The 13,463-nt window shown below is 41.3% G+C and overlaps 1 protein-coding gene across 7 annotated transcripts in view; it reads left to right on the top strand.

The window, feature by feature from the left end:
- The first annotated feature begins 993 nt into the window (after window positions 1–993).
- The window catches only part of WFS1 (wolframin ER transmembrane glycoprotein), a 37,285-nt gene continuing 24,815 nt past the window's right edge, over window positions 994–13,463 (top strand). For 3 of the 7 annotated variants that reach the window (XM_075148674.1, XM_075148672.1, XM_075148673.1), the window contains exons 1-2: window positions 4,740–4,818; window positions 5,333–5,398. Coding sequence is in view for 5 of the 7 variants with exons in the window: in XM_075148672.1 (XP_075004773.1) it covers window positions 5,374–5,398 (25 nt within the window). In the remaining 2 variants the exon portion in view is untranslated. Of the gene's footprint in view, window positions 2,297–2,349; window positions 2,493–2,655; window positions 2,957–2,980; window positions 3,140–4,620; window positions 4,819–5,332; window positions 5,399–13,463 lie in introns of those variants that run through there. The other 4 variants (XM_075148667.1, XM_075148668.1, XM_075148669.1 and 1 more) reach the window with 4 other exon arrangements.

Below are 13,463 nucleotides of genomic sequence, written 5' to 3'. Positions count from 1 at the left end.
AGGTGGTGGAGTCTCCATCCTTGGAGATACTCAAAAGCCATCCGGACGTGGTCCTGGGCAACCAGCTGTAGGTGGCCCTGCATGAGCAGAGGGCTTGGAGCAGATGACCTCCAGAGGTCCCTTCCGACCTCAACCATTCTACTGATTCTATGAGTCATAATACATAACTGAAATTAAAAAAGGTGTTGCGACAAGTTATGACAGTACTTCCATGTTTCTCCTCTGTAGCTGTAACAATCGGCAACTGTGATAATGCCAAATGGCAACTAACCATTTGTGATAAAACGTAAGCCAAAGTGAAATTAGTGGAGTTGATAATGGAAGCTGCCATCATGATTGAGCTCGGTTTATTCTCAGTAACGTTATATGTATTTACATAACGTGTACGTGAATACATAAGGTGTATGTGACAATTCATTTACTGCAAAGGTTTGGTTGGCCTTTTCTTAAGTAAGGATCTGATCAAGTTCAGCAATGGCACTAATGTGCATCTTCAATGTAAGATCGGCCATAAGCAACCACACAATGTATTTTACGGCAAGCCTCACTGTTAAGCGCGTTAGTAGTCAGTGTGGTGGTTTTAACCTTGAACTGAGCTCCTCTGGAACGGCTTATATCATGTGTGACTGTGCCTTGTGTTGGAAAGGAGCGGGCACAAGCAGCAGGCGAGGCTTCATTTTGCACTTCCTTTTTAGTTACTTTTCTAGCTACCACCCTCATTTCCACCTGTTCCCTAAGCAAGTTACATCCGTTAAGCACACCCACTAAATACCAAATCAATTGTATAGAATAGTATCTTGAAGCAAATGTGAATAGCAGGAGGAGTAGATTCAGCAGCAGAAGTTTGTCGTATCTGTCAGTCTAAAGAAACAACTAAACAGCTAACACACGGCAGGCATTGTGTGTTCCTGATAAAACCATATTAGACTCAGACTGCAAATGATCTTCTTAAAAATAACTGTTTTTTTCCAAATTTTATTTTAATTTGAAGTAAACAGAAGCTTAACTTCATGTTTGTTGAAACTTATTTTAGGTTAAAGGAAGAATTTTGTTATGACTTCCACGGCAAGGAAATAGTAAGGATGCTGGGGACCACATTTTTGTTTAGGGATTAAAAAAAAAAACCAACATGCAGTGACATCAACAAGTGGGATCTAACTGACATTTTAAAAACGAAACATATCGTAACTCCCCATGGTCTGCTGCAAACTTGGAACTTGTGAAAATCAACCTAAGTGACTGAATTACTCACATAAATGACTGAAGTTTAAATTTAATCTCCTATTTTGAGTTTGTGAGGTTGGGTTTTTTTTTTAAATTAGAAGCTATTCACAGTACCATGTAGGGACTTTGATTTATTTATTTATTTATTTAAAAGTAGCTCAAAAATGAAAAGTAATGTATTATTTCTAAAAAGAATTAAGTTTACTACCAATACAATAGCAACACTTGCAGATACGTTTACAGCTCACTACCAGCCCAGGAGCTTTCCAGGTATGCGGCAGAAGTACAGGTGTATGTAGTAGTGACTTAGAGGACATTCGGGAACAACTAGTTACTCGGTTACCACCCTTTTTTCTCTTCTCTTCACTCCTTTTGCTCTCTACGGAGTAACACTGCGCTAGGGGGAAGGTGCCCTCTCTCAGGCTCGGGGGAAGCCGGCTCAGGCCACCCCGGCTGACAGGGCGCCAACCCCTGCCGGCCTCCATGTTGGCTCACAGGAGGCGCTTCGGCAGAGCTGGCTGTTCCCCAGAAGACCAGTTAAGGGCCGACTTGAGGAGAAGGGCTTTATCCGCACCTCGGACAACTCGGGGCCGATGCCGGGGGAAGCTGTCAGGCGCCTCCCCCGACACTCGGTGACCGGTCGGGGCGGCCTCCCCCCCCCTCAGCCCTGGCTGCCCAGCGGGGCCTGCGGCGCGGCTCCGCCGCTCCTCGGCCGCCCGCCAGAAGCCGCCTCACAGCGGCCACCCCACGGACCCTCTCCTGAAGGCGGGCACCGCCCCCGACACTCCGCGCTGCCATTTTGGAGCTGCCCAAGCCCGCCCCGGCCGCCTCCGTCAAGATACGCCCCCTCGACCCCCACCGGCGGGCAGCCGCCCCCAGCCCGCTGCCGCAGCGCGGGAAGAGGCTGCACATGACGCGCTGCCTCCGCCACCCCGGCAGCGCCCACTTCCCCTACCGCTACCGCTGCCTGCCGGCCGGCCGGCCTGCCGCGGCCCGCCTCCGTCTCCTCCTCTTCCTCCTCCCGCCGGCCCCGCCCGGCAGCGGCGGAGGCCTCCCCGGGGAGCGGCGGGCGGTGAGTGGCAGCGGCACTGCCCCCTCAGCACAGCGCGGCAGGGAGGGGAGGGGGCCGCGGCCGGTGGGCGGGCCGGGGCCGCCCCGTAGGGCTGCGGGCTCCCGGCGGGGCTCTACTTGGCGCCCAGCCGCCTCCGGAGCCGCAAAGAAGCTTGCCGCCGGGAGTCCGCGCTGGTGACTTTGCCCTGCCGGACTCGGTGAGCGTCTGGGCCGGGGACCCGCGGCAGGATGGCCCGAGCTGCCGGCCTCCCTCCCGCCCCCTGCCGTGCTCCGGCTGCGCGCCGGGGCTTCCCGGCTTTCCGGGGTGGCAGCCGCCGCCCGGGCACACTCCGGCCCCGCGGGGAACGAGGCCGAGCGAACTACGGCTCTCCCGTCCCGTCCCGTCCCGCCTGCCGGGAGCGGTAGTTGCAGAGTCACCGCCGGCAGCCGGGGCGGCGCCGGGCTCCTGCAGCGCCGGCTGGCTTACAAACAAGCCCGGGCTCCCCGAAAGTCTTACCCTGCCTCCCGTTCTCAGAGTTTTAGAAAAAATCCTAAAATCAAATCTAAGGGCTAGCTTCTGCTCGCGTCTAAGCCTGCAGTAGGGAAACTTGGTGGTGTCTTTTATAGGACAAGTGCAGAGTGGCTTTTGGGACGGGGGTGTTTTTTGCTAGCTAACACCGAGGTAAGCGTTTTCCTGTTCCTCGCACGTGTGTTGGAGAGGCCTTTGTTGCCCAGTTCCCCTTTCTGGGAGGGGTCCGCCCCAGGAGAGCTGCAGTCTGGCTGTGCAACGCACCCTCCGCCGCTGCCGGCGGGGCTGGAGCCTCCGCGTGTCTTCTCTTGCTCGTCTCTCTTTCAGAGCGCTAAGGTCAAGTTTAAAACCAGATGCAAAGTAACTTTTGTGATTGTATAATGGTTAAAAATACTCATGCTAGTTACTGGGAAAGTATTTTAATCTCTGTGTTTTCCTAGGACTGTTTGAAGGTTGAACTGAAATGTGTTGGTTTATTTATAACTTGATGTAGAAACATAATACAGAAATGCATTTACTTATTTCGGTAAAATATTTTCTGGTTTAGGGAAGCTTAATTTTGGCAAACAAGTTGTCTAAATTGCAAAGAATATGTTTAATGATGGTAATATTGCTGGTACTTTTCGCATCCTGTTGTGATTTTAGTGTTCTACAACATCAGTAGAAATAGTTGTTGGCTGAGTTAGGTATTGTATCTTTGATTTTGGCTATACTACTTTCATCTTTACAAGGACATCTTTAGGTCAGTATTCTGAACATACAGAATTAAAAAATGTAGTTTGTAGCCAGACACCTTCTACAATGTTCCTTGTGAATCGCTGAACTTCAGGGAAGTTGCTCTTAAGCAGCAAGAGTTACTATGTGTTATACTGGGGTAGTATATAATTACCTTGCTACTTCCTGTCTTGTAAAAGCTAAGCTTTCAGTAAGCACTTTCATAAAAGTTTACTGATTTAAGGAACTTTTTACTATAGAACAGAAATCCCATCATCATTTAGGAGAGGGCTTACAGTGGAAGTTAAAAGGCCTTCTCTTGTAAGGAACTGTAAGGCCTTTCCCTCCCTGCCTTAGTGGTTTTTTGTATAAAATTGGATAGTAGTTTAGTAGTAAATAAAGTCAGCTTATTTTGGATCGTGTGTATTTCAATTGGAGATGTTTATAAAGAGCATCTTTGGTGGTGTCCCTCTCTTCATTTCCAGTGGCAGAGTCAGCTTATTTTGGATCGTGTGTATTTCAATTGGAGATGTTTATAAAGAGCATCTTTGGTGGTGTCCCTCTCTTCATTTCCAGTGGCAGAGTTCTACACTTTCTCCTCCTTTGCCTTCTTATCTTTCTTGTCTTTCTCTGTCGCCTGATTAGGTGGTGGCTGTGAATCAGGCGCTTGATATGAAGTGAATTTTTCTATCGTTATAGACATGTCAATACTGTTCCGTAAAAATTTAGGGGCTAGTCTTTGCATGTGTAAGTAGAACATTAGATTCAAAGAAGTTATTTATATGCAGTATTGACAGGATTGATTCATTAATTTTAGCATTTATCTACACTTGAAAATCAATTCTTATTTAGTTAGGAAAAAAGGCAGTCGCTGTTCTGGCACAATGCTATATATGGTCAGTCTTATTCAGCAATAGCTGCTCATGCTTGGAATTATTGAAGAATGTATAAATACATTTTGAAGTTGCTATCAGTCTTCTTGCCCTTTTCTAGGCTTTTTGTTCAACTAATTATATAAATGTATTCAGATTTTACATTTTTACTCTGGTTTAACGTTGTAACCCTACTATCTAATAATTAATCATTATTCTCTTCTTTTGCAGCTAAAATGAATTCAGATCCTGATCCCCTCTCAAGTCCCTCTCACCCCCAGCTACATCTTGGAAGGTCCCAGCTAAACGCTGCTGCTGTGGACCATAGTGAAAACAATCAGAAATCTGGACCGTCTTCAGGAGATACTGCAAGTTTTTCTTCTTCAGTTCCTGGCTACTCCCATAGCAGGGAGAAAGCTGAAAAAAATGGTAAGTATGAAAGCAATTTTTATGCAAAATTGGCTTATGTTGGGACATTATTGTATGTATATGTATTCTAAATTCTGTTTAAAGAGACACTGTAAAGTGGGAAAATAAATTTTTCCAATTTCATTTAACCTGTTCTTGTGGAAGAGACTTTTTTTCTGCAGCTTGCTTGTGCATATTTTTGAGTTTTCCCATCCAATTTTTCTTATGTGTACAGAGCAACAAGAAAGAAGTTTGTTTGAAAAATTGGCAGGAAGAATTAAATGTAAATTAGCATATATTAAGGTTTCAATTTAATTTCTTTAGTTAGCTAGATCGTGTGCTAACTATAGCTGTAATATGAATTCTAATGTGGATGAATAAATACTACTGTAATGTAGACTGAGGGAATAATAAGCTGATACATGAAAGCAGAGCAACAGAAATGAAGTTAAGATTAGCAGGCAGATAAGAAGTTGGATTAAGAATCATGATACACTTTGAAAGGCAGAATGATACTTTTTTTTTTTCCCCTCAGTGTGAACCCATTGAGTTTCAAAGACACTGAAAACTGATGGGATGAGAGAAATGTCTCGTGCAAAAGGTAGAAAGAAAAATATCTGGCTCCTGTATTCAGCTGCTGAGTTCCAGTTTTAAATTCAGTTTGTAATCTAACACTTGTGCAAGAAGGTCTTGTGTTCGAGGTCTAGCAAAATTACTGCTCTTAAACTTTCTTTAAAATTGGACTTTTGATTCTGAAACTGCGTATGTGCATGCACTTACATTCATAAATATGAGTCACTCTATTGAAGGTAATAAGGCTATCCAAGAGTTTAAAATTATTAAATGTGTGAATATCTACATGGCATGTATCAGATGCAGCTGAGCTCTGCACATAGTTCAGGCCAATGCTGTGGCTGTGTTAGCACATCTACTGTTTGTACCTAATTCAAAATTGACTGTTGGAACCTTCTGGGTTCTTTGTTACTAAAAGGCACATTCCAGACAGAGGAGAATTTTTTGGATACCTGAATTTCTAACATGCCTCAGTGTATCATTACCAACTTTGTCATCTCATCCACCTGTAAAAGAATTCAGAGATGATGAAGAATTGACACTTCTAACATTAATTACATTATTATTAATTTAGGATCAGTGCTAACAGGTATGTTTTCTTCCTTTCTTCATTCTCCAGTTTCTTAGTATGCTTCAACAGGGAAAGAATAGCAACAATATTAGGAATATGGTATGGAGTTATCTCGGGCTTTGTTATAATATGATTTGAAAGAGGAAAACATAGGTTTCTGTTGTTGGTGCCCACATTCATGCAAGATTCTGAAAATGAATACAAGCTATCAATCTAGTGGTGTTTTACACAGAGATTCTGTCAGGTATTCTTCTCTAGCTAATTTGGAGATTTTCTTATTCCATATAAATGTTGGACTTTTAAAATCACATTGAGTTTTGTCTTGGTTCTCTTTACAGGTCTGTGTATTTACTAATGATCCCTATGCAGTTTTGTATTATCCCCATCTTAATATATGCAAGTATTTAATGCTGCGGAATGAGCTACTATTGCCATTGTGTCATGCTGGAGTCTCTAACAACCAAGATTTTGGTGGATTTAGATAGCAAATGTGTTCAATAAGACCATGTTTCTTCATCCAGTATTTTCTTCTACGGTCATTTTAGATTTATGTCATTTGTTATAATACTAACAGTTTCTAGAACTGGAAATTCATTTAAAAGAAAGGAAGCAGGGAATTTTTCTTCTACCCACAGCAGCATAGGTCATCAGAACTTAGAAACAGGGATTTCAGAAAGAAGTACAAATAGAGAGAAGTACAAATTCACAGTTCCGTGTGCATATGGAAACAAATATGAAAGAAGTGATGTGTCAAATAAAAAATTGGCACTTCAGCAATTTTCAAAATATTTGAACTGACAGAGAAGGTATATTCCTTGGAATCACTAGAGCCTTTACCAACAAATAACATTCAAGTTGCCGATGGATCTAGGAAGAGTGAAGGATCTGGTCTCTTACCCATGGCGTGTTGTGGTCTGGCTGTATGAAAGGACATATGCACTAGAACATATGTTCTGGGAAGGGCTGTTCCGACTTCTTTCTTGGAAGATTAAGAAGTCAGTTACTTTGAATATGTGCCACTATGATGATGACTGTAACTCTGAATGATGTAAAAGAGGACAGAAAAAACCAGCACATTGCTGTACAGAAAGCTATCTCAAGAAATATTATTAAATATGTAGAACACTCCTCTTAATTGGTGACTTCTTGCACAAAATTCTACAAACTTAAATTTGTAGTAGAAGTAATTTAATTTTTAATAAATCAGCTATGATTTCTGTTGGAGAAGGGGAGATGTACAACGTCAATCTCCTGTTATCTTGAAAGGCAGTTTTCCTTCAAGCCTATCTACCACATGCCCATGTGCCCTTCCCGCAAAGAAGGTTACTGGTATCCTGGGCTGCATTAGACAAAGCATTGCCGGCAGGTGGAGGGAGGTGATCCTTCCCCTCTGCTCAGCACTGGTGAGGCCACACCTGGAGTGCTGTGTCCAGTTCTGAGCTCCCCGGTACAAGAGAGACATGGACAGACTAAGGGCCACTAAGATGATGAAGGTGCTGGAGCATCTCCTGTGAGGAAAGCTGGGGCTGTGCAGCCTGGAGAAGAGAAGGCTCAGGGGGATCTTATCACTGTATATAAATACCTGAAGGGAGGGTGCAAGGAGGATGGAGCCAGGCTCTTTCCAGTGGTGCCCAATGACAGGACCAGAGGCAATGGGCACCAGGACCAGAGGCAATGGGCACAAACTGGAACACAGGAGGTTCCCTCTGAACATCACGGAAACATTTTTTTTTTTTTTTTCCTTTAACTGTGAGGGTGACCAAGCACTGACACAGGTTGCCCAGAGAGGTGGTGGAGTCTCCATCCTTGCAGATACTCAAAAGCCATCCGGACATGGTCCTGGGCAACCAGCTGTAGGTGGCCCTGCATGAGGAAGGGGGTTGGACCAGATGACCTCCAGAGGTCCCTTCCAACCATTTGGTGATTCTTGAAATATTCTTGACAATGTATTTGTATTTCTGATCTGTGCATTTTCTTCCAGTCTCTACTCATATACATTGTGTTTAGGACTGTAGCATCAATGTGAATGTTAAGTAATTTATTTCCTGGAAACACCCGTCTCCTACTCCTGCAGCATTATCCATATCTTGCAGCATAATCCAGCAAATTAATGAATGCCCTGTCTCTGACTCAGTAAAGCACTTAAGCACACACATCCTCAGCTGCACAGGTACTTCATTTGGATTGAACTCCTATACTATAGGTTTTTTCTTAGCAATTTTTCAATCTATCGTCTGCTAATGTATCATTAGGTAGTGTTTTTGTTATTCCTTCTGTAATTCATTTCACAGTGAGAGGTAACAGTGCTTTGAGAATTTACTGTGCAAATCAAATCTGGATGTAATGAAAAAAACAATATTCAGTTGTTGAGCTTGAGATGATTTGGAGATATTGTTTTTGTCACTTTAAAAAAAAAGAAAAGGAGGGTATTCCTGTTTCTACCCAAAGCTATTGCATTCTCTAGAAAACTTCTGCCTCTATAAGTTACTGGTTTTTGTGTATGTGATAGGAATGGAATAAATATCAATACATCAACTCTCGTGTTTTAAAAATAAATTTAAAAAATTTTAAAAATGTTACTCTTTCATGGATGTTCCTGGACAGGAAGTTTATTAGTGAGCAAAGCATATACACTACTAATTAGGGCTTCTGAAATTTTAAAACCATTGAGTCATCAGTGTTCATGTAAGCAAATTACAGGAGAGTTGCCAGTTGCTTAAACAAAAAACTTCTGCCATTATTTTAGTAGTCTGTGCCAAGAGGAACATGGTGTGTAGCAAGGAGGACCAGTGGGTGCTTGCTAATGAAGTCTGGTGAAGTTTGTTGAAACAGACTAAGACTCAAATCTCCTAAGACCCTTTTATGCCTCCCAGGTGCACAGGCCCCTGGGTTTCTGTCCAGCTGCTACAACCCCCTTTTTGGCATTGGTATGTCATCTGCTCTATGCATCTTTCTTCCTTCAGATACAGGCCTAAAGCAATGCGAAAAGAAATAGCTCAGATGAGAGCTCTGGAGGTCTGAACACTGGATTCTCCAAATAGGCTTAAAAACATCATTCTTGCTCGTGGAACCATTTCCTCTGAGTACAGAGAGCAGAGCTAGGAAAAAAGCACCTTCAACATGTTCACTTAGTTAGCATGTGAGTATCTGAATACAGCTGCTACTAATGTAATGGTTTTGGAAGAGATGCAGGTAAGTGGTCTGTATTGCTGAGCTAGGGAGTAGCTTTCTGTGGCCCAGTGGATGTTTCATCTTTGATTCAGATGAAAAGAAAGCAGAGAAACTTCTCACAGTACGGTAGTGATCGGATACTTGCCTGGGATGTCTGGATTCAAGTAACTGCTTCAAGTCAGCTATAATGGTAACTTGAACTGGACTGACGCTCACCCCAGGTGAATATTTATTGTGCTGCAGGTTATCTGGAGGTGTTACCATTTCTTGTAATGCTCATAATGCTCAAGTACTTTCAAGCATGTGAAGTGTCTTTCCTAAAAATTGACTGTCTGCCAGTCAGCAGGTAAAAGAGGACATCCTAGGATAATGGAGAAATCTGGGAGGCAGTGTGAAAGTGATATTTATATGTGGATGAAACAGATTTTGTTTGGTTTTTACATCATTCATGTACATTTGCTAGCCCGTAAGACTGGAGAGAAGGAATCAAGTAGGAATTCAAAGGTGAGAGTTTGGGAAGTTTTGAGAGCATTGCAAAGCTAAGTTGCAGTGTTGGAAGAAATATTTCTTTGGTTAAGGAACTAATTTTTGTTTTGTCCATGTTTTTGCCATTAAGGAAATACACACAAATCTCAGTCTAGAATTGAGAACATATGGGGAAGGTATTTGTACTGAGAGCTTTGCAGACAGAAATCAATTTCTTATGTTTTGTTTGTGGATGTACGGAGTTCTGCTTGTACTTTGGAAGGTTATGAGGTTTTTTGTATCTCTTGGAAGAGAATTATTTTATAAATTGTGTGACTTAGAGTTTATAAATAGTACAAAAAAATTCTTCTGAACAGTTTACAACGCATTGTAACAATGTACAACAGTGCGTCTCCAACGCATTGCTAAATGATAGCTAACGAATAGGGAACCTCTCTAATTTACAAATATTTTCTCAGTGTTAGCCTCTTCCACTTAAGGTTACAAAGAACTTTTGCTTCAAAGCTCTATTTTAGCACTTCTGTGTCTTCATTTTCTGGCAGTTTGCTTGTACAGACTAACTCTTGAGGCAAAGTGAAATGTTTGTGCCAAGCTTGAAGAAATATCAGAAAAATCTTTGATTGTTAGAAGGGGAGGATTATGCCTTGAAGTATTAATTACTTAACAATTTATCTGTCAGTTTATTAATGCCCCTTCAAACTTTACCTGTAATTACTCAGGCTCCTGGAAAGCTCATTTGCCAAGCGTTGCTGTGGGAGAGAAAGGATTCTATCCAAACAAAAGTTAATGACTCTATTTTCAGGTAAAATTTTGGGACAGTCATAGTCAGTACAGAACAATGGGAACTGGCTTTTTCACGTCTGCTGCTATTGTTGTCAATAACATGCTGGTGTTTTTACCGTACATGGGAGTAGGATTGGACACCATTTATTTGAGGAAAGATTCTCGATCTTTGCCTCTTTCACCATTTGAAATACATAAATGTTTTCTTCGGCTGATAACAAAGATATTGTTACTGATAACAATTTTTGCATTTGCACAATGAACCAGATTAAAGGAAGTGCCCTAGCTCAATCTTCCTCCATTATTTTTCAGGTGGATCGATTTCCTAATCTGTGTTCATTTATGATAACAAAATGTTTGTTCTAGCATAGTCCCAGGGTGTTAGAGGGATAGAAAGGAGCAGCTGAAGAATAGAAGGGGAAGAGCTATATTCACATTAGAAAATCATGTAATGAAGTAGGAGTAGCTCTGTAAATCACTCCTATTGTACACTTTTAAAAATTTCATCTAGCATTTGGAATACAATCTTTCAATTTAGTTTCCTCCAAAAGGAATCCAATATCCATGTTCCACTGTGCACACAAAATGCATTAAAGGGGAACGGTTGGAAAGTTGGAAGTACATTCCTCATCTGAACCAACTCTTTAATATAATGCATCTGCATTCATCAGCAGCAAGAACTGCTAATCTCTGTAGATGTTTTGCAGTGGCTTTGGAGGAAAGCATTTGGAAGTACCTAGTATCTGTACATTCATCTTCAAATAAACTACAACAAATCCCTGTTACACTGCAGTAATCAAAGAGAGACTTGAGGCTGTTGTGCTGTTAGAGGGGCCCCTTGCAGCAGCAGAAGGCCCGCTTCATTGAGAAAGTTAGAAGGTCAGACTGGAAACAGTAAACTGGGAAATAAAACCAATCCTTTGCAAAGTCAGTTAATTATTAGAAGTGCTTACTAAGCAAGGTAATAAGGCACTGTGGACTTGCAAAACAATTGGGGTGGGTCTTTTTTTAAGGGCCACTCTATTTTGACAGTAAGCTAATGAACTGCTAGAGTGTCTGTGTGTAGAAGAGCCTCCACCACAGAATTGCTGAAATTCCATTTAGCAATGTGCAGGTTGTTATGATAACTTTAGGTCTTCACCTACAAAAATATGTGGGCTTGGTGAGGTTTATGATCTCAACTCTTTCTCGCAGTGCTTTTCTGCAGGTGGCATTTTTGTTTCTCTTTTTTTTTTTTTTTTTTTTTGTGGGGAGGGCTAATAATGATGATTATCAACTGAGAAATGACAAAAAGCTTATTTATTTTTAACTCTCCAGTTTTGGAACACGTTAGATTTATCCCAGCTCATCCATAAAGGATTTAATCAGAGATGCCTGCATAGAAGAAGCAGCAAGGCTGTCTCATTACTTGCACGTAAAATTATTTTAATGACTTTAAATGATCATTGTACAATAGTACCTATGCTAGCAAGAAATACGTTTTAAGAATAGTTCTCCTTCCACTTTTAAAATTTATAGTCTCTATAATATCATCATTCCTAGTCTTCCACCTACATGCTTTCTTTTTTATTGCTTTCCTGACAATTTGCCTTCATTTTGTGGGGGTGCAGAAGTTGTTCTCTTTTCAATTTAATGCTATTTGATGACTTGCAATTGTGGTGTGACTAAGACTATTACCATCTCTACAAACACATTGCTGCTCCCAGAGAAAGCAGAGTTGAGTCCTAGACTTCAACACCTCTGTAAACAAATGTTACTCCCCTATCTCCCATCCCTGTTATCACCTTTAAAAATAGCATGCCTGGCAATGTATGCTAATAGAAATATTTTTAATTGTTGTTGGGGCAAGTAGGACCATCTTAAGATCTCACCATGGAAGTTGAAGTGCATAGAAGAAAAATGTGCAATGTACTCTTAATTGTACCAAACCCTTACTTTGCAGTTAAGGTAAGAATCCAGGAGGCTTCTGAATGGATGAAAGGATTCAGTCTCATGGATGAGCAAATAAGCGTCTAAAGTTAATAAAACCATTTATCAAAACAATGACGTTCGTTGTACAAAATATTTCTCCCTCTCCAGTCAGTTCCTCTGTTTGTGTCATTATATTCTATATGTACAAATCATGTTTATGACGTGATGCTTCATGCCTGCTTTTAAGTGGAATGTCAGTCTTTCCAGAAACTTTACTCCTACATAGGTACGGCACATAATACCACTGAACTTTTGGAGCTTGTGGAAAGTGAGTAGGAGGATTTCTCTAGAGACTCAAAGTGGCTCCACTGAACACTGAAAGCTCAACAGTACAATCCAGTGACACACAAAAGCTATTAGAACCTTAATTTTTGTAACAAAATGTACAGATCAACTTTTTCTAAAAGCACATTGGTAATAGACAATCTACCTGTGGATGAACAGTTTAAATCTCTCTTTCCTGAAAGAAAGAAATCAGACACCTTTCACTTTGGAGATATGCTTACATAGCATCTTCTAGCAAAGTGAAAGGATTTTTTGTCATCAGTATGTGTATGCCTTTGATCCTAAGTGCGTCTGAGATTCTAGAGAGCTTGTTTCATAGTGAAAACAAAATCTGTAATAAAAAGCTGTGCACTGTTCCGTGAAAATTTTGAATTTGTTTGGTTTTGATAAACTTACCAGATTTGTCCTTATAGAAGAACTTTTCCTGCAAAAAATCCTGTGTAACACTGTATCAGAATTACTACCATACACTTCCAAAAGGGACTGGAGCTATATAGGACGTAACTCCAGAAGAAATGCCTTCTAGGGAGATTTTGCACAAAATGTGTTCTGCTATATCTGTTTTGGTTTATATCCCTGGGCAGGCATGCCCTTAAGCTTTCATTTTCCTACTTTTTCCTTGACTATTTATTGCTTGCCTGCATTATTTACTTTGTACGTGCATGCATTCTTGTTGCTTGCTTCCCACCTGTTATAAAATCTTCACATTTAAACATTGTAAAATTTTCTTTGTATTTGCAAATGAGCTATTGCTGAGAATCTGCAAGAAAATTATATTCTATAGCTAGTGTATTTAATTTGCGAACTTCTTAAAGCAAATTAATTC

The sequence above is a fragment of the Calonectris borealis genome, chromosome 4 (assembly GCF_964195595.1).
Source record: "Calonectris borealis chromosome 4, bCalBor7.hap1.2, whole genome shotgun sequence".
NCBI lineage: Eukaryota > Metazoa > Chordata > Aves > Procellariiformes > Procellariidae > Calonectris > Calonectris borealis.
The sequence above is the reverse complement of the archived record's forward strand: the minus strand, read 5'-3'. Positions and strand labels throughout refer to the sequence as shown.